Below are 24,783 nucleotides of genomic sequence, written 5' to 3' on the forward strand. Positions count from 1 at the left end.
TTTTGGGGGGCTTTTTTTATTTTCAACCATGAAAGATCTTAGCATTTAGCTCTAGCTAGGTCCAGAGATACTCCAAATCTGAAAAAAAAAATTGAATTTTACTTATTTTTATAAAAAATATTGGTCAGGCCTTAATCTGAGGAGCGGGCGGTGGAGGACAAACAAACAACTTTTTTTTGGCCTAAAGGGTAGTTCAGGAGATATCAATCTGACTTACTAATTGTGTCTACACGTCCAAGAAAACCGTCTCGGTGGAAGACAACGTCAAGAACTTTGCCTTCGGGAATACAATACTGCCTCTCTTCAATCCAGAAGTAAGCTGTTCAAAAATTAAATTAAAAAAAAAACTTTGTTTAAAGCCTTAATGTACGATTTCCATCAAATTTAATTTTTTTTATTCTTCATTCAAAATGTTGCAATAATATTAGTAATAACTACCAGGAAGGGTTGCTGTCCATTTTAAGTGATAACAAGGTAAAGTGAAAGAAACCCCAATGGTTATTTTGGCCATTTGACATGCAGTTCTATGGGAGGACATATTATCATAATTTTTAAATTATGATAATATGTCGAACTTTGCTCTGTTGACCTACAAAGACAACAAATTTGGCCGATTACATTTAGGTGTAAGTTGGGACATGTGTAAACATTACAAATATGCAAAAAAATCAGGTTTGAAAAAAATTAACCAATTTCATAAGATCGTATATTATGGCTTTAATGTCAAAAGAAGCATTCCGATCATTAGTGCTCTGCCATAGGCTTCAACAAAGAGTCAAGTTTTTTGATATTTTCTAAAACTATCAAGAGCTATCTTAAGACCCGGCGAACCAATACTAGGCCTGTTTGTACTCATGTTAATGCATTTTGCATAGATTCCAAATATGGTCATGAACATTTATAATTCTGAATTCACCGGCAGCCTGTAAAGTGTGCTGATTCTTATTTCTTTTTGGTATTTTGGGGAAAAATCTTCAATCTGAAGGTCATAATTTTCAATTGATCGTCGGCTTTCATCCCAGCTACATACACTTTAAGTACATACAGGCCTTGCCGTTTAGATTTGAAAGGCGAGTGGTTAATCATTCGCTAGCATGATTCTAGGCAAGTGGTCGAATTTTTCCAAATATCACTTATTTAGGTAATAATCAAGTAGAGCTTCTGTCTTAAAATGCTATTTATGTTGAAATGCGCGCGAAGCTTTCTACGCTTGGAGGGGTACAGAATAGATTAAATACTGAAATGGCTGATTCAATGGCTGATTTTGGGAGATTCGCATCGATTGATATTTATTGTCTATGGCAAGTGGAAAATCACTCACTAAAAATCGAGTTTGGGTGAGCCATGGCGAGCGAGAGCGATCGCTCGCCTCAAACGGCAAGGCCTGACATATCATTAGATTTAGAAAGTTTACTTTGAGGACTGTTAAATATCAAAAATTTTAAAAATATCAAATTTTAATAATTCATCATAAAATTTATATAATATCGCAAATTTTAAAAAAAAAATCAAAATTATTTGATATGACACTCCTCGTATTCAGAATTCAATTCGATATGTCTATTGTGCTCTCATGTCCCACAAAAATACTGTAGAAACGTTCATACCAGAGCCCTTAAGAAATATAATGAAAATGTTGTATACAAAACCTAAATCCCTCCGCAGCCGCTTTGCTCATGTTTTCAAAAAACATCTATCCATTGTAACATTATAAACACAGCCAAATTAAAAAGTCTCCAGTAGTTCCATCCCCATTTAATCAGAGTCTGATAAGTTTATGGCAAAATAATTTATATAATAATTTTCTATACACTTTCCTTGAAGGTTGATACCAAATTTGATATCAAAAGTTTAATCATCGTGAGCATAGGAGCCGTTGTTTGGAAATTCGTGCAATTTCAAAAATGACAAATTACGAATTGACCACGCAATATAGTCAATGCATGGTATCAGCTTATTATGTGGCCTAAAGCATCCCGTACAGGAATCGTTGTACACTTGCCTGCGCGCAATTGAAAGAGCGGGGTATTTGATTTGCATTTTGACATGCATGGGTAAACCTTTAACCTGCCGGCCTATTCAGGCGACGTAATTCTTGGCACACATGCTTGACTTTTACGTGATACAATTCCCTATGTCATTTTTAAAATTGCACGAATTTCCAAACAAAAGTTCCTATGCTCACGATGATAAAACTTTCGATATCAAATTTGGTATCAACCTTCGAAGGAAAGTCTATAGAAAATTATTATATGAATTATTTTGCCACAAACTCATCAGACTCTGACTAAATGAGGATGGAACTAATGGAGACTTTTTAATTTGGCTGTGTTTATATTACACCATTTCTGATTGGCTGTATTAACATGAACCAGTTAGGTCCGGGAACTATTCCTGTAAACGTTTGAGTTCGATGAAATTTGATATACAATCACAACTCATGGTCATTACGTAGTCGATTAGCGTATACAGATTTGTGTCCGTCCATATCAAAACAATGCACTTGTCGGCTGCTACATGTGTTTCATTTCACATAATAGCTAGAAATAAATACCAGACTCATCTCAAGTGGAGGTCACTTCAAATCACAAGAAGTCACAAGAATACAGCGAACATTTGAAAGCATTGTTTCAAGTTGTGTTTGATGACCAGGGGCGTAGCAAGCGGGTGGACAGGGTGGACAAAGTCTATGGGCCCCAAGGGGTCAGGGGCCCCGAGCAAAAGTGAAAATGACTTCGGACTATATGGCTTAGGAATATGTCTGATAAAGGAGCTGTTATAAGGGCCACACACTGCTCTTTGTCCATGGGCCCCCGAGGCTCTTCGTACACCCCTAGTTGATGACGTATGTGGTTGATATGGCCAGGGGTAAAAATTTAACTAATTAAAAGGGGCTTGTGATGTTATCATTGCGAGACGGATGGAGAACGAGCCGAATCAAACTGGTGGCAGAGGAGACTAAACAAAATCTTGATTTAACCCCATGAGAACTACCTGCCGATTGGCCAAAAAGAAGTTTTCATTATCAATTGGACCAATCAGCAACATTGTTAGAATCATTTCACCACACAAAAATATTGGGGTGAATTATTTGCAAAGCTCCATTGATTCTGATTGGTGATTAAAGTGAAGATATTATGTAACTAACCAATCAGTGGCAATATTAGATCAGCAGTAAATAAAAGTAATGAAGAGACTGACCTGTGCGATCAAATATAAATACAGTAGCTGGGTCTGGATCTATTACCACACCACACGTCAAAGTGGCCCCAGTCAGGGTTAGACTTAATGTAAAGTCCTCAATATCTTCTATATCAGCATCCGCCTTAATTGTAATAGGATCGAAGTCCATGGAAGTAGCTAACGCGGCAAAGGTTAAGGTCGGGTCGACTGGTAAATCGTAATCAGCAGGATCAGTTGCGGGGGCTAAGTTAGCTGTAACACCATCTGTAGCAGTTAAGGCTAGCAAAACAGAAAATAAAGATTATTAATACAAACATGATAAATGCGCTTAACAGTAGGCCTATATGCGTCCACCCAACACAGGAATTACAAACAAACAAACAAAACAAATTCACTCATTTTTCGAGCTAAAACCATTTTTTTTGCACAAACCCCCATGCACCACCACACACACACCTGTCTGTGTTTGCCTCCAAACGTGGATATTGTGTTTTGCTATCTAACCGAGGACGTGTGTATGATGTTTTCATCGCCTAACCGTGGACTAAAATGGCGGATTTTTTTTGTGTATAATACAAAGCGGAATTTTAGCCATCACCCTCGCGGACACGTGTGGTCCTCGGTTTCAGGCAAATAGCGTTTAAAGCATCTAGCATGCATTTGAGGTCTTTTGCAGCAGTTTGAGACCGAGGACAGTCCTCGGTTGGAAGTAGGTCCACAGTTTAGGGTGAAAAATCTTGTGTGTGTCCTCGTTTGTCGGCCAACACGTACGCACCCCACTTTGCAACATATACACACTAACTTACAAACAAATTCCCTCATTTTTTGAGCTAAAACAATTCTTGGGCAAACAAACCCCCATTCACCACCACACACACACCGCTGTGCGACACATACACACTAACTTACGAAAATAAATTTCAATCAAATGCACTAATTTTCGAGCTAAAACAATTCTTGTATAAACAAACACATCCCCATGCACCACCACCACCCCTGTACCACACACACCACTAACTCACCCCACACTCACCCCTACCCTTCTACATGGCACCACATAAACACACACTTCGTGCTAAAGCTTAAGAACCATTAAACCAATACTAGGCTTGTTTGTACTCATTTTAATGCATTTTTCATGCTGATTCCAAATATTGTTACGAAAATGTACAATTTCAAAATTTTTAAATTTTTGAACAAAATTGAAACTTGTCGTCTGCAGTCGACACCCGCGTGGAGAGAATTACTTACTGAGAGTATCTGCTGCATTGATATATCCCTTCCTATGGGCAGTAACAACCAAATCAATCCCCTCATGAGCTATGTAGTGGGCTTCTAACCAGAAGATGGCTGTAAAGAAATAAAGAAAATCATTTTAATACAATGCACAATATCCCTCAACCATGTCACATACTTCAAGTACTTGGGTTCCAAGATGGACTCTAGTGTTGGAGACCTAAAAAGAAGAAAAGCACTCGCCTGGGCAGCTTTCTGGAAACTGGAACGCCTTTGGAGTAGGCATGGTCACGATAATGTTATTATCGTCTATCGCGATAAATTTTCAGGCCACAATATTTTGATGGTAAAATATATCTTCAATTTAAAACCGAAAAGCAGGCAGATGACACAGAATATACCAAAAGTGACCAACCATAGCACCAATGACAATACCACTAGCAATAGCACCACCAGATACAGATTAACAATATTTTCATGTTTTTCCGAAACAGAAACTTGGTCAAATAAAATGTTTTTTAAACTTCCCTCATTATCGCCATTATCGATCCTAGGATTTGGCACAAAATTGAACAGACTAACTCGGCGGCGTGCCTGGAACCCAAGATGCTGGCCCACGACGATGCAACTATGCCAAGAAATATATATACTACTGCTATGCAAAAATAAAAAATGTGTCTGCCGATAAAAAGTCATGTGCAGTTACCCGTTCATCGGCCCGACTCCTGCATTTCACGCAACCAGCTGTAACACTTAACAACAATACCCTAACAAATCAGTGTCCTTGAGTGTGTTGATGAATATATGATCGATATACATTCTTTGCCGGATTATATTGACTAATCCACAAATTGCTGAAGCTAATTAAACTCAAATAAGTAACCACAGCCAAATTAAAAAGTCTCCACTAGTTCCATCCCCATTTAATCAGAGTCTAATGAGCAAAATACATTTTCCTTCGAAGGTTGATACCAAATTTGATATCAAAAGTTTAATCATTGTGAGCCTTTTTATAGGCCTACAGGTTAAAGATTTACCCATGCATGTCAAAAGGCAAATCAAATACAGGGTTGCCAAAAGATTTCAGCCCGAATCGCGGGATCAAATAATCGAAAAGTCGCCCAATTTTTCTCTTTACCATTGGTTTCTATGGGGCAGGAAACTATCGAAAGTCGCGGGAGCCAAAGTTGAAAAGTCGCCCAATTTTTTTCTTAAGCATTGGTTTCTATGGGACAGGAAATTGTCAAAAGTCGTAGGAAAAATCTTCAAAAGTCGCCCAATTGGGCTACCAAATCGCAGGTTTGGCAACCCTGATCAAATACCCAGCTCTTTCAATTGTGCAAAGGCAAGTGTACAATGATTCCTGTACGGGTTGCTTCAGGCCACATAATAAGCTGATACCATGCATTGCATTGGCTTTTGCGTGGTCAATTCATAATTTGTCATTTTAAAAATTGCACAAATTTCCAAACAACGGCTCCTATGCTCACAATGATTAAACTTTTGATATCAAATTTGGTATAACAGTTTCAGACAATGAATGACGAGAGCAATTAAGATATTGTCACGGAGGTATAAGTGTGTTAGTGTTACCTGACGGGATGTCCTCTTTTGGTCTATTTATACACTAGCGCGCACGACTCTTAATCCCAGGGTCATGGGTTCGAGTCCTGGCAGGACCGGAAGTGGCTCGAGGAGGCACAGGATACTTCCGTGAGCGGTTTGTGACAAAAATGGAGGCAGCGGTGGTCCCTGGTGTTTCTTAACACCAGGCGGATCCATCCATCGGAAAGGGTTAGGCGTTCATATAGTGGCTGGCAGTGAGTCCAAGAAGTAAGGCACAGGGACACACATTATGTAGACTACTCTGTAGTCTACTTGCCCATTGTGCATACTCTGGATATTGTATTTAACCTTAAAACTCTGATTTAATTGATGTGTGCACAATTGATAGATTTTCACGACTGATCTTTTCATTCACCGTACTCCCTCTGTTTGTTAGCTTCCCAAGTGGACTACTGACTTTGGATTGCGGTTAGTATTTTTAACACGGGACTCTATGGAGAGTTAGGCCAATTTCTGGCCTAACTAAAATTGTCATGATGTAATGCATCTTTAAATGAATCTGGCTTGTGATTGGTCGCCCAGATCTCGTTATTGTTTAAATCCTCCCGACACGTACCATTACCATTAACTATACATGGTACACAACTACCTATGGAATGCGGCGCTTTTGTGCTGGCGTGAAGGTTGGTGGATGAACGTATGCATCTAGTGCGTATTGTACCACCATACTTAGTCTTGTGGTTAGATTTTATGATAAACAAGTATGATTGACAGTGTGTTTAAGAGAACGAAGTCCCAGGGTAAAGTTCTGCTTAAAAGTGAAAGTCTATAGTCGATTAAAATGGCATAGTCTACGCCTTACGAGGAGGGGGAGAATTGTCACGGAGGTATAAGTGCGCTAGTGTTATAGACCTGATGGGGAAGTCCGCTTTTGGTCTATTTATACACTAGCGCGCTCGCCTCTTAATCCCAGGGTTGTGGGTTTGAGTCCTGGCAGGACCGGAAGTGGCTCGAGGAGGCACAGGATACTTCCGTGAGCGGTTTGTGACAATATCACTCTTTAACAACTCACGTATGGCGCGTCTGCGTGGTTTACTTCGCTCGGGCAGCTTCAGCCAATAATTCTTACCAGGGTTATATAGTTAGACCAAGTTAAGTGCCAGCTAATTTTACTATCCAATTAGTAATTTTTTTTTGTTTTTTACTCTTTTTATGATGAATAAATCATTTAATTGTGGGAAAAAAAAGAATTTTTTTTTTTTTTAGTGCCGGTCAGCGCCGGTCCGTGCCATCTACCCCTGACCAGCGCCGACCGGCATGGCTATAACCCTGATTCTTACCGGTCTCGTCCACAATAAACACGGTTGATACGCTTGGATCGCAGATGACTCCTCCCCCTACTGTGACTGAGTCTAGAGTTACAGTAAAGAACTCCAAGTCTTCAGGGACCGTATCCTTTGTGATGTCAAAATCAACATCAACGCATTTATCCCCAGGAGTGAAGACAACATCAAAGGCAACTGGGTCTGTCTTCTCATAGTCATCACCAGCAGCGTTGCCTTCATCCGCTGTGTCCATACCAGCATCATCTAAGGCTATAACTGAAAACACAAAACATATTAATTAAAAAAATGTCTACATGATTGTGCAGCTAGACCTGTATCAAAAAGTTCCCAAAAACGATAAAGCGATAACAGTTAGGCCTACTACTAAAGAAGAATTATGCGGTTCCAAATTCAGGTGCCCCCCCCCCACACACAAAGATGTAAAAATAACAAAGGTATATTTGCAGTATGCAAATAAGCTCATTAAAAGCCATAAATATGCAAATAACATGGCACAAAACTATACAGCACACCATGCCACCATATAAGATAAAATAAGCAAATCACCTCATTAATATTCATAAATATGCAAATAACATGACACAAAACTAAACAGCAACTCAGGCCATCTTATCATACCAAGTTTGAAGTTGGTCAGTTCTTGTGTTTAAGCTGCAGAGTGGATTAATGAAAATGTAGGCAAATATGCAAATACATGTAAGGTCTATAATATTCATAAATATGCAAATAACATGACACAAAACTATACAGCACATCAGACCGCCATATCTTATCACCATTCCCAGTACGAAGTTAATCGGTTATTGTGTTTGAGCTGCACAGTGGATTAATGAATTTGCTTCCACCGGACAACCAGGCAGCCAAACAGACAGCCATCCAAACAGACAGACGACCATTTGGATGATAACATAAGCCCCACATATGTGTGGGGCCAAAAATAAAAACCAGCAAGTGTGTCACTCTATTCAGCACATAATGGTATATATTTTTGATAAAATTAAATATTTTTAAAAAATAGAGAAAACATTCCCTAGATTTTGATGTGCTCTAAAACATAGTGCAAAAGGTTTACCTTTTGCTTTCATAATTTTTGAGTTATCTTGTCACAAAAATTGAGCAATGTTGTCAAAAGTGAACTCTGAGAAATCGATGTTTCAGTAAAAAATTATGCACAAAACATTCTTATATTTTAAAATGGTAAGACTTTCACTCTTGCGAAATCTGTATCTGGTACAAGGTCTTAATTTGCATCCTTTTGCACCGACGATCCAAAATGCCTGCTTTTAGTGCGCTAAAATTCAAAATAATTAAAAATCTGAGTGGCATTACGACTGCAAATCTTTGTTTTGTTTGCTGGTGTTAACAACATACCAAATGTGACTTAAATGTGTTGGACATACACACATTTTTGCGCCGCATCATGTGATGCAAATCGCTCGCGTAATCACAATATTTCGCATTAGCGCATTCCTGACTAATATTTCTCACCAATTTACTTCAACTGTCTTGAGCCATGTGACTTTTTCGAGTTGGAAAGAGTGAAATACCAATTTTTAAATCAAGAAAAAAATATGAGAAAATATTAAAAAGTTGTATTTTATCAGTTTAAAGTGAAAGAATACATCTTGGTGTTCATAAATATTAAGAAATCTCAAACTCAGGCGTGGACGAATATGTCTTCCCTTATTCTGCTCTTAAACAAAAAACATCTGGGGCGTTGAATTTCACTGGGATAATGAAAAAAATATGTGACGTGTCATGTCAAAAGGAGACACTTTTGGGCAGGTTATGAATTTTGAGTTTTTTACATATCTTAAATATAGAGATATTTTGCTCCACAACGCCGTTTTCTCCAATGAAATTGGACATTCCTAAGCGAAGATATTGAGTTCGGAAGTTACGGTATTATAAAATTGGAAATTGAGATATCGGCCTTTAAAAATATCATTGACAATGTTGAGAGTATGAATTAACTTGAAAAATGTCTCAAAAACTACAAGATGCCAGTTATATTCCGGTCTGAAACTATCAGACAATATTTTCAGCATTAATAACATCACAAATTTGCAACAAACCCAAATTGTGAAAAAATCACCCACCGACAGATTTTTGGTTATTTCTCCATTTACGATCCTGCCCAAAAGTGTCTCCTTTTGACATGACACGTCACATATGAGCTTTCTTCTGATACCAAAATTTCAATTTTGTTGAAGAACAATGCGGGATGAGATTGGCAAAAGAATAAAATAATTAATCTTTTTGATTGAATACCCCATTGGAAAATATAAAGGAGTTCCCCTATGGGCTCTATTCAACAAAGAAACACTTACCGACAGTACCCGCATCCCAAATGCATCCATCTCGACACACTCGTATTGTCACGGACCCAGCACGTTCTCCAACAATGTAAGTTTGATCTTGCATGTAATACCAATCTGTTTGGGCAAAAATAAAAATGTGATTATTATTTTCATTATTTCGTTCTGTTGGTATACTAGTTGACTCCAATGCTAAAACCAAATGTGATTGGACACTACGAATGAGCCGTAAACTCAGCAAATTGTATTCTGTGTTACAGTGTAAAATGTGTGTGATGGTCGTATTCATAGGTATCTCAATTCAATGCGACAAGTATCTTATCAAACACTGTTTAAACCAATCAATAATCCTATTGCTGAAGAGGATAATTATAAGCTTCTACCTAGGCCTATTTCTATAGAAATAGATCTTGTCTTTGTTTGCTTTGGCTAAATCCTGGTCAAGTGGTGGATATAACAAAGCATTGTATTTTGTCTATGTATAACCAACAATTAACAATGAGAGGACATTCCTGAATCTCGTTGACTTGGGGATGATTTGAAATGACCGCCAATTATGACTGTTTGATATTTATTACCAGAAATGTGGAAAAAGAGGCACAAGTAGAACTGAAAAAATGAACAATTTTGTTGAAGGAACAGAGTTCAACAAACCATAACCCAGCTTCTGGACATCATTTGAAGTCAAATGATATACCATTTTAAAGCTTATGATATATATTTTCTAAACACGAAATAAAACAAATGTTACTGAAAAATCTTGACACTATGCCTTTCAAATGTACCCAATCAATTTTAGAAGTGTTCAAATGAAATTATTCAATGAATATTAAGACCTAATAAGGAAGCCCAACTATGTTCATAGCTTAGGTATACCAATGTATAGGTCAAAAGGAAGAACGTCCACAGAAGCTCTGACCTGGGTATACCATACATGTATACCCATGATTTTGATACAGTTTTCAGAACAAACCCTTGTTCAAGATGCTTTTTCAAAGACAAAGGGGTTAATCCCCAAATGTCACTGGTATCAATTTAAGACAACAACAAAAAGAGTCACTTGGGTATAAAATTGTAAAAAAATGGTCATCGGATAAAAAATTTCAAAAAAATGGAGCAAAATTCTATTATTTTTATTCAAATGTGAATTTATAATACAAATTTCAGAATTCGGACTAGCCAATGGTAAATTATGTGTTCGGACTTGCGAACCTTTGGACTTCGGAGCCTTCGGACTCGGGAACCTGCATACTTGATACTAGAGAGTTGTCGTCATGTTTGGTGCAATAGGGCGTAATACCACAGGCCTACAGAGCTCTACAGACATGAATCTAATTATTGGGCTTGTCCAGTTGAAATCCACACCCCTGATACAACATTAATCTCCCACACAGGGGGTGTAGATTTCAAATGGAGTCACCCACTTAGGTAACCCCATTTGAAATTCTAGCGTGGACGATTAAGGTTTTATCTTCCATCTTCCACATGTTTCAACTGGAATAGCCATTGTCAACATTTGATGGAAAATTTGATTTTACAAAATATTTACGGACAGAAATAAAAATCCATCGATGGAAAGCCCTTAGGGACGCATCATTAGACTTCAAGGGAGGAGGAGGAAGTTTTTGGAAAAAAAAACTTTTCCCACTACATGAGCATTCCCCACTATCACTAAAACAACAAAAAATTTCCCATCAATACTAAAACTCCTGGGCAACATCTAGTGCAAAAGAAATCTTGCCGCCTGTGGTGGGTAAAAAATAAAACTTCCTCCCCACCCCCTTGAAGTCTAATGGGGCTTCCCTTATCCTACACTGACAGACTTGTAAAAAGGTCACAAAATTTGGTCGTTAATCGTTAAACTGTATTTATTCCATCAACCACCCATGCCTCTATAAGCGCCCACTCAGTGACTTAACTACACATGATCCTTCATCATTATGTACCGGATCCAAATACATAAACACAGAACCATCTACACATCTACACATAATTATAACTTCTATATTTTGGGCCATTTTTTTACATATGCAATTATGTAAACAATATAAAAATAAGTACCCACCCAAAATGTTGTTTTAAGCCCACTGGGCGGTTAATGATACTAATACGGTACATATAGACCTCCCACAGCATAAGTCACCTTTGCAGACTATCTGTCTATAAGCACTAAATGGCAGCCACCAGTGCTGGCTTCAAATTGTTTAATACGAATTAATAAATGTGATATTACTGACTGATAAACCTACCTGACTGGTCTTCAATGTATAGTCACCTTTGCAGACTTCCTGTCTATAAGCACTAAATGGCAGCCCCCAGTGCTGGCTTCAAATTGTTAAATACAAATTAATAAATTTGATATGACTGATAAACCTACCTGATTGGTCTTCAATGTATAGTCACCTTTGCATACTTCCTGTCTATAAGCACTAAATGGCAGCCACCAGTGCTGGCTTCAAATTGTTTAATACAAATTAATAAATGTGATATTACTGACTGATAAACCTACCTGATTGGTCTTCAATGTATAGTCACCTTTGCAGACTTCCTGTCTATAAGCACTAAATGGCAGCCACCAGTGCTGGCTTCAAATTGTTTAATACGAATTAATAAATTTGATATGACTGACTGATAAACCTACCTGATTGGTCTTCAATGTATAGTCACCTTTGCAGACTTCCTGTCTATAAGCACTAAATGGCAGCCACCAGTGCTGGCTTCAAATTGTTTAATACAAATTAATAAATGTGATATTACTGACTGATAAACCTACCTGATTGGTCTTCAATGTATAGTCACCTTTGCAGACTTCCTGTCTATAAGCACTAAATGGCAGCCACCAGTGCTGTCTTCAAATTGTTTAATACAAATTAATAAATTTGATATGACTGACTGATAAACCTACCTGATTGGTCTTCAATGTATAGTCACCTTTGCAGACTTCCTGTCTATAAGCACTAAATGGCAGCCACCAGTGCTGGCTTCAAATTGTTTAATACGAATTAATAAATGTGATATGACTGACTGATAAACCTACCTGACTGGTCTTCAATGTATAGTCACCTTTGCAGATTTCCTGTCTATAAGCACTAAATGGCAGCCACCAGTGCTGGCTTCAAATTGTTAAATACGAATTAATAAATTTGATATGACTGATAAACCTACCTGATTGGTCTTCAATTTATAGTCACCTTTGCAGACTTTCCGTCTATAAGCGCTAAATGGCAGCCACCAGTGCTGGCTTCAAATTGTTTAATACAAATTACTAAATTTGATATGACTGATAAACCTACCTCACTGGTCTTCATTGTATAGTCACCTTTGCAGACTTCCTGTCTATAAGCACTAAATGGCAGCCACCAGTGCTGGCTTCATATTGTTTAATACGAATTAATAAATGTGATATTACTGACTGATGAACCTACCTGACTGGTCTTCAATGTATAGTCACCTTTGCAGACTTCCTGTCTATAAGCACTAAATGGCAGCCACCAGTGCTGGCTTCAAATTGTTTAATACGAATTAATAAATTTGATATGACTGATAAACCTACCTGACTGGTCTTCAATGTATAGTCACCTTTGCAGACTTCCTGTCTATAAGCGCTAAATGGCAGCCACCAGTGCTGGCTTCAAATTGTTTAATACGAATTAATAAATGTGATATTACTGACTGATAAACTTACCTGACTGGTCTTCAATGTATAGTCACCTTTGCAGACTTCCCGTCTATAAGCACTAAATGGCAGCCACCAGTGCTGGCTTCAAATTGTTAAATACGAATTAATAAATTTGATATGACTGATAAACCTACCTGATTGGTCTTCAATGTATAGTCACCTTTGCAGACTTCCTGTCTATAAGCACTAAATGGCAGCCACCAGTGCTGGCTTCAAATTGTTTAATACGAATTAATAAATGTGATATGACTGACTGATAAACCTACCTGATTGATCTTCAATGTATATCGTGGTCGACTTGCGTTCGTCTAGCAATGTATAGTCTCCTGATGGATTATCAAGTGTCACAACGATAGTTTCAGTATCTTCTAGCACTTCATCGTTCTCAATAGTGTACACAATGTCTTTGAAGTCCAAATCGGTACCAGCAGTAAATGTTAACGGGTTAGCGGCAGGGTTATCCGGAGTATAGTCTGTACCACTACCAGTAGCAGTACTACCGGTATACAGTAAGTCTGTAGGTAAAAAGTACATGTATTATAATAGGAGTATTTATATCACTCATATCACTTAAATAGTATTTAAGTAATAGAATTTATGTATGATTGATATAAAACAAATATTAACTGTCTTAAATTTGTGTAATGGTCAAAATATAATCACTTTCGGTGAAAGATGTATTGTTCCATTCCACTGCCGTTCGCTCGTGGAATGGAACAATCCATCTTTCACCTCGTGATTATATTTCAACCATCACACTCATAGACAGTTAATATTTGTATACTCTTAATGAAAACAAGAATAAAATTTTATATAACTCGTACATAAATTCTATTACTAAATACAATAGATTCATCAACATAACACCATGTTTTGCCGTGATATACTTCACATTTTGGGGTCCATCCCATAACTAAATCGGCAAGTCTAAGAGTCAGCGCTTACGGCTTGGCGCAGGCACACTACTGACAAAGCACATGATGGTAAAAACTATCACATGGAGAGGGTGATAGTAAAAATGATTGATGGTAATCAACCAATGAACTGTCTAGAATTTATGTAAGAGTGATATAATATAAAGTGGTGTTTTAAAAAGGAGGGTCATTGGGTATAACAAAAAAAAGGGGTCATTGGGTATAAGTTTTGAAAGAGGGTCATTGGGTATGCAATAATGAAAAAAGTGGTTGTGAGCTAAACAATTTAAGCAAAATTATAATATTTGTTCTAAATTTACCAAATTTATAATACAAAAGAGCTGAAATACAAGAATTTTTTTATGGCAGTTTGATTATAAATTCTAGGGGAAAGAAAGAGGGTCATTCTTATTATTATTATTATTATTTAACACATTTGTAAAGCACATAAATGTAAAAAAACATCTCAATGCGCTAACAAGCAAAATGACAAAAGCAACAAACAAAGAGTACTCATTACATTGCAAAACAAATAATGTGGGAAAAACATGACAAAGTTATACAAGGAAAGCATTTCTGTACATGTGGGTTTTCAGCTGCGATTTGAATTGAGCAAGAGTAGGTGATTTGCGGATCTGTTCCGGAAGTGACTTCCACAGTATTGGGGTGGCAACAGCAAAAGCCCGTTCACCATAGGTCATTGTTCGGGAACGGACAATTTGGAGATGATCATTTGGACGCACATTACCTGCCCTAAGGCCACAAGGTGGAATATAAAGGGTGATCAATTCAGACAAGTATGGAGGAGCAATACTGTGGAACGCCTTGTATGTGAGGAGGATTTTGAAGTGGATTTTTTCCTCAATTGGGAGCCAGTGAAGTTGGTCGTGAAGAATGGGGGTTATCCCGCTTTTGGTAAGCCAAAGCCAGAAAAGGGGATCATCAGATATAGTCAAATTAAAAAAAAGGGGCCTAATGCCAGGGGATATACTAATTCTAAATTTGAGTGCCCTCAGGGTACCAATGGCTCTTCTAAATACCCTGAAAATTTGCATCTATATCATTTTTTATTTAAATAAACAATAATAGCACTGTTCATTATTATGCTTCAATAATTTTTTGTGGGCATGCTTCCCAGAATTCGGAGATTGTGGTTTTTGGGAGCTGACTGTGCCTGGTAAAAGGTGGTCTTTGGAAGCTGCAAAGGGGGTATTTGGAAGCTGCAAAGGGGGTATTTGGAAGCTGCAAAGGGGGTCCTTCGGAGCTACAAATAGTCAAAATCAGGTGTGTTTTTTCGCTTTCTGGTTGAAAATCATCACCTGGTAGAAATGTGAGAAATGAGCAATTTGGGGGTATTTTAGAGCTAAGATTATCAAATTCAGAGGTCTTTCTGTTTTGGTCAAATTCAGGGTCTTTTGGAGCTATCAAAACAGGGGTCTTTCCAGGGGAGCATGCAAGTATGGTCATTTGTGGTGAGTGCCCTTCCCCTCATGACCTACTCACCAACTGTAAGGTCAGCGGTGTCCCAAATATAGCCATCTCGTCGCACCCTTATAGTAATGCTTGTATCTTTTTCACGTACAAAGTACTGAACTTCCTCTATACACAACCATGCTGAAATAAACAACAACATATTATACAGATGTAATTATATTATCTATATGAATAAAATTTTCACAAGATTCTATCAAGGCACATATAGTGAGAGGTGTGCCGAGTCATATTACGTCCCTGCCCCCGATTTTGAGTACATCCGCAATATGCTAACCTAACCATAACTCTAAACCTTAAAAGCCCATTCAGTGGTTTGCTCATTCGGACGATCGTAAATATCATCAAAATTCAGATTTTGGTATCTTTGTCATTGTCATAGATGTGCTAACATAGCCTACGAGTGGTTCAGCCGAAAGCTGTGTATTTAAGACAAAATAAGAAATTGTACACGAATCTGTAAGTTAGATACTGACAGTATCTAAATTATCTACATGCATTTGAATGGGGCTTCAACTTCGTCAGTACTGCTGATTTCTTTGTTTTTTGCCAAATTCGTCATTTCAAAAATACCAAATGACAATTTGAATGACTTATTCTTCACGTTTAAGCAATTTAAGCATTTAATGCAGCTACGACCTACGTTTGGTTGCATTAGGATTTAAACTGTTCATGTGAAACCAAATTTTAACTTTAAAGTCTTTAATATTGGTATTTTACATGTTGAGCTCAATGACCTTTGACCTCAGTATATGACCTCGAACACCACCAATAGATGAGGGTTCCCATAGTGCAGCTATGACTCAAGTTTAATGGTTGCAATATGAGTTTAACTATTCATATGACATCAAATTTTAATTTCCTCTTTGACCTCAAATGACTTTTGACCTCTGTATATTACCTTGAACACACCCAAAAAATAGTAGCCAGTGTTTCTGACCATGGCCCACCTATCCTGAAAATCTGTAGTCAATCCGCCTATCCATTCATAAAGCACGCGCGTACATCTACAGACATTGCAAAAAGTATACCTTGTGGTGGAGGCATAACAAAATGGGGCTTTGGATGAGTACATACCAGTTTCATCAACAATGCAGACAGTTGCCACTGACGGCTCATGAATAAATCCTCCTACTGGCGAACCTAGTGTAATGGTGAAATATTCCTGTGATTCTCGAAGTTTATCCTCATTGATAGTAAACGATCTCTCGACGGTATGCTCACCAGGGTCGAAGGACACCGTCAAAGGACCAGCACTTGTGTAATCATTCGCTGCACCTACAGTTGTTGTGATGTCGGCGAGGGCAAAATCTTACAAGGAGAAATATAAAAGAATCAATGCCTGTCAGAGATATTACATATTATTAACAAACATCAGCTTTGTAGCATTGAAGCGAACAAGCAAGCAAGCAAGCAAGCAAGCAAACATTTTTTATGTGGGGGAGCAAAGTGAAGCAGGAGACAATTTTATGTGGGCAAAATCCAAAATGGGAAAGGATTGCCATGTGCATCGACACCATATATATGTCCGCTTTTATTGGGGAAAACGGCATTGTGGAGCAAAATATCTCTATATTTAAGATATGTCAAAATATCAAAATTGATAACCTGCCCAAAAGTGTCTCCTTTTGACATGACACATCACAAATGATCAATATTGTTGGTTTTATGATCATATGCATCACCTCTTCCACAAGTCTGAGACATACCACCAGTCCCACACGCTTGATTGCACATTGAGTATCCTTGGCAACAGTACCTCTCTCATCCATAATTGACCGTCGAAAGTTCTTCCCAGTTAGGCAATAGAAACAATTTAGTTTGATCTTTCGATCGACCATCGATGCTTGGTCGATCCTTATTATTTATGAAATCAATTAATTTAATATTGTTAATTGTGACAAAATAGGTTAAATACCACTAATTATGTATTACACATGTTTCAATGGGAAAATGCCTAATTTCGGGTGGAATTTTCTCATATTCAGAACTCTCACAGTTCAATGCCACCAATATCAGGTGAAACTATATGATTTAGATGCCAAATGATCAAAAATTCAACATAGGTTGACCTGAGACTTTTCTTGTTTTAACGCACTGAACCGTAAACACCTTAAAATGACAGTGCGCCTCGAAGCTGAAAGTTACAATATGATAAGGCGACTATTTACTAAAAACCGAAGCCGTGCGTATGAATTTTGGTACTATTACATCAAAAATGTCATATAATGAGAGAAAATTTACCATTTTGAAGCATCAAACTCTAAAAAGTACTTTTTTGGCTATATAACTTGATCAATTTCAGCGATTTTAATGCAGTCTTTTCGAATGCCATGAAAACAAATAGTTCCTCATCGTATTTCAATGTATCGCCCAGGCCTATTAGTGGTATTTAACCAATAGTAATTTTTGCCTGTAGGGATATTGACCAATATAAATTTAGCGTTAATTCTGATTAATTAGTTGATAGTTCATTATTACCAAGCATCAAAGCAGCATCTACGGTCGATCCAAAGACCGAACATATTTGTTTCTGGTGCCTTATTTATATGCCTGTTACACATTGGAACTTTGCACTGTACATGATGCTGAAGAGGTACTTAGCGATTGAGGGAAAATAATTTAATGCTTCAGGCTTTATCGGAATGACCCAGTTTGAAAAGGTCCAAGGCTACTACCAATTGACTAATTGTCTCACCCATAATGTACACTCAAATGCTTTCATCTGAGTTTAATGAACATACCTAATTACTGTAAGCTAAAGCCCAAAATTTTCTGCTTTACAATTGTCAAATTCTGCATTTCTCTGCGTTGTAAATTTTGTGGTAATAAAATTTTCATAAAACAAACCTCAAGCCTATGAATTGGACTAGGTATGGCCGTTATTGGAGATTCTTAGATCAATATATAGGGCCTGTGCCGGTGGAATGATAGTTTGATACATTATTTCTCTTTATTATGTTGAATTTTGAAACTAATTTTATTATTTAGTTCTTTTTTTTTATTAATTTCATTTTTTAAGCATTTTTTCAGTTAATTTTTTCTCTTTTTAGCAAAACTGCTTTTTCCACATTTTTTCCCGAATTCTGTGATTTTCCGGGAAATTCGCAACGCGGAGGACTAACTGGCTATACTGTGAGCCTTTATAAAGTTCGTAAACGGTAAAGTGATGCACCAGAGAAGGTCTCTTACACATCCCATAATGCATTTCTTCCATTTCAATTTTCTGTACTGATTTACTATCTAGTGTAAAATGGATTAAAAGTGACAAAAAGTATCTCAGTGAACAGATCACAGCCAGGGGTCCATTTCACTAAACTTTACGAAGCTTCGCAAGTCTCAAAATCGTTTGTAACTTACGACGAGTCTTAAGTTCCATTTCACTCAACTTACCTTTGTACGGTACCTTTTTAAGAAGTGTTACAAGTTTAGTGAAATGGTCCCCAGATCTTGCAAGTAATGTCTATTTCTTGACTATCGTCCCAAGTTTGGCCATACTATTTTCAACATGAAAACAAGGGAACATGAAATAAGTAATAGGCCGACATATAACGAGTCATGTCTCAAGACTCAACTTTTCAAAAATGAAATGCCTCGACTCATTTTCAAATTTCCCCATAGTCTAGAGATTGTACAGTGACTCGAGTCATTTGATTCGACTCAACTCGAGCTATTGCTAGAAATGACTTGACTCTACCATGAAATGACTTGACTTGTTATACACTAATAGGAGTGTCATTTGATGTAATAAGATGATGCGTCATGATGTAAAGGATTCTAGGAAGTGTGGCGGTTACTTACCGACAGTTGCCGCTGTTGAATCCGACAAGTATCCCCCTCGTTTAAATCGCACCATTACGGTTCCAGCCCTCTCACCAAAAATGTACTTGGTTTGTTCGATGTAAAAATAGGCTGCATAAGATGAGAGTATGAAACATAAAATTAGTATAAAAATTGCTATCTACACATGGTTTCAGAGAAGAACGGCAGTCCCTTGCTCAGATTGATCTGAGCGCCCTGTTAAGGTTAGCGAGAGTTTTCATAAACTTGATTTCAGAGGCGTAAGTTCATAACAGAAACAGCCATGCAGAAAATGAACAAGCGTGCAGGGACGTAGGCCTACTTATATACAATAGAATATCGATCCACGGTCAAGACATGAAAAGGCTATGAAACTTGGCTAATAGCTCGTGCCCGGAGCTCGGATGCCGGGGGGGTGGCACAAGCCGTTTTGCAATTTTCTCAAGGATTTTATAAATTTTAAAATTGATTGGGGGCACTTCGTCAAGCTATGTGTTGATTTTGAATTTATAGCCTTGATATCTTTGATAAAATCAATGCTGCTATTCCCCTGATTTATACAATGAAAGGGTAGGCAACCGGGTAAGCAACAACAACAATATCAAAAAGCAATTATTTGTAAATCGAATTTGGGATGAAAATCAACAAGACAGACTTAGCAGGCCTACAAATTTCAGAAATATATAAAGTGAAAAACCGGGGAGAAAAACAATCAATCACGATTCACTGCACTCAGCGAATCAATCAAATAAAACTAAAAAGAAAGGAGCAATAAAGAATAAAGAAAAAGTGAAAAAGAAAAAGAAAGAGAGAGAAAGAAAATGAACGAAAAAGAAAGAAAGAAAGAAAGAAAAAAAGAAAGAAAAAAATGAAAAAAAAAGAAATGAAAAAAGAAAGGGAGAAAGAAAAGAGGAAAGAAAGGAAGTAAAAATGAGAAAAGAGAAAAAAAAAAAATTCAGCCACACGGAGACTCGAACCCACAAAAATAGTTCATATAAGATTCCCAGTCCAACGCTCTATCCACTCGGCCATAGATCAGCTTACGCAATTGACTGTTCTCAAAGCGGATGATATAACTATAATTGGATGCAATTACATGATGATTACAATCGCGTCCGCATTATGGCTCTTAGAATAAACACGCATGTCGGCGCTGAAATTTTGAACGAACTGATGGAGGAAAACCTCGTTTTTTGCAAAACTAGCTTCAATTTGGAGTGAAAATCAAATGGAATAGCAATTGGCAGAATGTTGAGAAATAATGTAGGTATTCAGATGTCTAAATTAACGTCTCGTAATCAAGATATCGATAATTTCACAAACCAGCTTTTCTCAAGCAAATTCTCCAAAATTTTCCCCCAAAAAGCGGGCTTTTAAAATTTAATCGGTACTGTATTTGGTTCTTCCCCATGGCAACATTATTTCTTTGATCGATTTGTAATACAATACGAAAAAGAAGAAAACAATCGCTCGGTGTGGATTTATACGGAGCGCACATTTGAAAAAACCCTCATGGAGCGTGTTTTTGATCTTGTGAACATGGTGGGTAAAAATGCTTTAAACGAAGGATTTTCAAATTTATTCTAATAATTTGTATATAACACACACAAAATGTTAAGCTACATCCAATGCACCAACATTTCACTCGCTGCGATATTTGATTACTGAGAAAACTCTGTTTTAGAGAACAACTTTATACGTCTTTTATACGTTTTTTATACGTCTCTTTGTGTAACCTTAATGAGCAACATACTATGCGGAACTTTGTGATCACTTCAAGGGCTCCGATCTGCGCCGACCAACTAATTTTATGCACAATCGGCCAATCAGATTATCGGTCTGTTGCGATGATTGTCAGACGATTGATTCCGCCAATCAGAACCCCAGTTCCGTATTTACGCTCTGCACGCACTCAAAATGTAAACAAGTGCTGTTCTTCTCTGACAAAAACTGGAGTTGTTTTACAGCTAGCAACAGATCAGAAAACGAATAATAATTATTTTTATAATGTCCCTATACAAAGATTATATAATTGATGTTATGGTATCGTTTACATATATTTAAAGGTCATTCCAAAGGTAATGACCCTTTTAAGGTATCAAGTTCAAAGGTCATGACCGGCAATGATATTTCAGTGAACAATACTCACTTGTCTCATCTAAGATGTACACTGTCGCTGTACCCGGACCCGGGTCCTTCAATACACCGCCTGTCATAGCGGTTATTTTAATGGCAAACTTCTCTGTGTCTTCAATCAAGTCATCAGTATCGATATTGAAATCCTTGCATTGGTAGGTCTCCATTGGTTGAAAGGAGTAGAGAGCGGCTGGTTCGTCAAAGTCCGCGCCTTCTTCTGCACTCAAATTTGGAATCATCGCTACCGCTGGGTCACTGTTCACATCATAAACAGTGATTGCTATTTATAAACAACCAATCAACATACAAAGAAAGATAGAATAAGAAATTGGAAGCATTTATAACATTTAATTTCAAATTTATTAGTATTAATTATACGGTTTAAGGCCAATTCAGTGATTTGCTCATCCAGAAGATCGTAAAAATCATCAAAATTTAGATTTTGGCACATTTGTTAGTAGCATAGATGTGCTAACATAGCCTGCTAGTGGGTAAGCTGAAAGCTGTGTATTAAAGAAAAAATGAGACATTTTATGTGATTGGTAACTTCTATACTTATTTTATGTGATTGGTAACTTCTATACTTCTATAGGTAGGTGGTCAGAAATTGAACCTCACAAACCATTTCAATGGCAGAGTGCAACACTATCGTAAGTGCAGTATAATGTAATAGCTGCCTTTTGTAAAACACCTTTTTAGCACAATCCCCTCATCATGCTCATTGTAAAGTGTTAATTTCTGTATACTTTCCTGATGGCCACTAAGCTAGCCCCAAGATATAGCCTTTACATGTAGTTGGGTGTTTTTTCGAGTGTTATTTGTTTAAAGTAAGTACATTTATTTAAAATATTGCAAATGGCAGCTATTGCGTTCTACTGCAATTACGATAGTGTTGCACTCTGCCGACGATTTATAATCATTTACTAGTATTTTGAGTATTTTTGAGTTCAACTGAATGTGTTCATCTTGATTAATAACATATTTTTATCTATCAAAAATCGACTATGGATAGTCTAACTAACCACCACCAGGGTTCGAACCCTCAACCTCTCACACCACAGTCAAAAGCCTTATCGATTGAGCTAACTTACCATCTGCTTGCCTGAATAGAGCTAAATTAGTTGAATGGATAATGAGCCTTAGCAGAAAATCTTTCAGATCAATTGCCATTAGGCAAAAAAAAAAGGTTTGTCTTAAAGCTCACGCGCGCATTTGTAAATTCATAAGATTTGGAAAAAAAAAAAGAAATGCGAATTTTTTTTATTTCAAAATTTTTTTTTTTTTTAGTTTTTCTGGAAAAATTCGGCGAAAATCAAGATTTTTTTCTCAAAAAACCATGAATTAAAAAAAACAAAACATGAATTTAAATCGCGATTTAAATCACTGATTTAAATCAAACAACAACCCTTCAGACTAAAAAAAAACCCTGTCAGACAAATTACACTTTGCAGCAAATACCTTTTGGGTTTATGAATGTCCATCTTGGGACAAATAATTCTTCTGAAAAAAGCTCTAACTTGTTTGATTGTTTCTGATCATTAACCCCATGAGAACTACCTGCCTATTGGTCAAAAAGGAGTTTTCATTATCAATTGGACCAATCAGCAACATTGTTAGAATAATTTCACCACACATAAAAATTGGGGTGAATTTTTTGCAAAACTCCATTCTGATTGGTGATTAAAGGGCAAGTCTATAGCAAAAACAAGTTTATCTCTATTTGAAGAGAATAATTATTACATTACAAGTTGACACTTGTTGCAAATGTTTTGTGTGTATTTCTCCTGAAAAAGCGTACATGTTCTCCCCCGTTAGACTGATGGCGTAGGTAAATGAAGCAGACACTTTATCGTGCTCTCATCATACAATCACAATCACTTTGACAAGTTTGCCGTTAGTAACAATGAGTTGTACTATCACTTACCATAACAATGCTGCATAACAATATGCACGCTATTATTCTCTTTCGGGAACAAAGCCCACACGGTAATTGTTACTATGCGTTTGCTTTGTAATATTTCATCCAACTGAAACTATAGCATTGCAATATACAGGGAAATCAGATACATAGAGTTTGTGGACTAACACGGTTTATATGCTAGTCTTAGATGAAATTCTAAGCTCAAATTATGTATTTATTTTTTAGGCCTAATATTTCTCATGATATTGATATACATATGAATTGTAATATCACAATTGTCTAATAATATATAAAAAAAGAAGCGGCTGATTTTATCCATATGTTTAAAAACCATGAAATTTGTAATACTTAATTTGGAATTTTTTTCTGTGAACAACAACAGTATCGTTCTATCCATTGAGAGCGTTTATAGTCCCTTTTCTCACAGCGGGCACATCTCATTTCATGACGTCACCAGTTTTCTAGGCCAAATCTGTCTTGTTCGAAGGAACTCACCGCTTAAGTTGGTTTTTGCGGAATATCAATTTTAAACGTCTTATTTTCTCAAAAAAGGAGTCATTTTCATTGTCCTCATAATATTAGCTTGCCAATGATATGATGTTGTTTTTGCTATAGACATGCCCTTTAACATGAAGATATCATGTAATTGACCAATCAGAGGTAATGTTAGATCGGCAGGTAGCGCTCGTTGATTTCTTACTTGCGGAAACCGTGCCGGTGTCTGAGAGATATCCTCCTTGTCACACATACAGAGAGTGTCCCACAGCGTTCACCAACAACATACACAGATTGCTGTAGAGCAAACCAAGCTGAAAGAAAACAAACAAGAAATGTCTTTAAAACAGACTGCTTGTGTAATCAAAGTTCGGGTCGAGGTTTCACTCAATATTCTATAATATAATACAATTTCATTGAAATAATATCAATGGGAATAACAAACATAGTTTTTAATTTGTATCTTTAGTCCCTTAGGGGCAGGCAAAAATACAACTTATTTAGCCAATTTAAACATCTGGTTATCTGCAGAAATGTTTTTTAACATACACACACAAAAATGTATTGAAATAAACACCTCAGCTACATGTAGTTGGTAATTCATTCTACTAATGTAATGGAAAAAAAGTGCAAATGTTTGTCATATTCGGCATACTGATTGGGGCATATTAATGAGGAAAACATCAAACTCTAACAC

The 24,783-nt window shown here is 37.0% G+C and overlaps 1 protein-coding gene across 1 annotated transcript; it reads right to left on the reverse strand.

Moving 5' to 3' along the window:
• On the reverse strand, positions 1-24,369 carry LOC140169073 (FRAS1-related extracellular matrix protein 2-like). The gene is made up of 11 exons (XM_072192349.1): positions 24,292-24,369; positions 21,684-21,950; positions 19,535-19,645; positions 16,811-17,044; positions 15,746-15,856; positions 13,595-13,843; positions 9,662-9,766; positions 7,326-7,586; positions 4,435-4,533; positions 3,202-3,462; positions 1-319 (listed from the first exon to the last, which is right to left on the reverse strand). The coding sequence occupies exons 2-11, from the start codon at positions 21,907-21,909 to the stop codon at positions 204-206; spliced, it is 1,773 nt and encodes a 590-aa protein (XP_072048450.1). The 5' UTR covers positions 21,910-21,950; positions 24,292-24,369; the 3' UTR covers positions 1-203.
• Between the last annotated feature and the right edge of the window lie 414 nt (positions 24,370-24,783).

Source organism: Amphiura filiformis, chromosome 14 (genome assembly GCF_039555335.1).
Source record: "Amphiura filiformis chromosome 14, Afil_fr2py, whole genome shotgun sequence".
In the NCBI taxonomy this organism is placed as follows: domain Eukaryota; kingdom Metazoa; phylum Echinodermata; class Ophiuroidea; order Amphilepidida; family Amphiuridae; genus Amphiura; species Amphiura filiformis.

Bases quoted from the DNA above. Each gene is read 5' to 3' on its own strand.
- LOC140169073 (XM_072192349.1), bottom strand. From the start codon at position 21,909: ATGATTCCAAATTTGAGTGCAGAAGAAGGCGCGGACTTTGACGAACCA. The intron at 15,857-16,810 runs GTATGTACTCAT...TGTTTATTTCAG, and splicing joins CTGCATTGTTGATGAAACTG to CATGGTTGTGTATAGAGGAA. The intron at 13,844-15,745 runs GTGAGTAGGTCA...TTTTACCTACAG, and splicing joins CACCGCTGACCTTACAGTTG to ACTTACTGTATACCGGTAGT.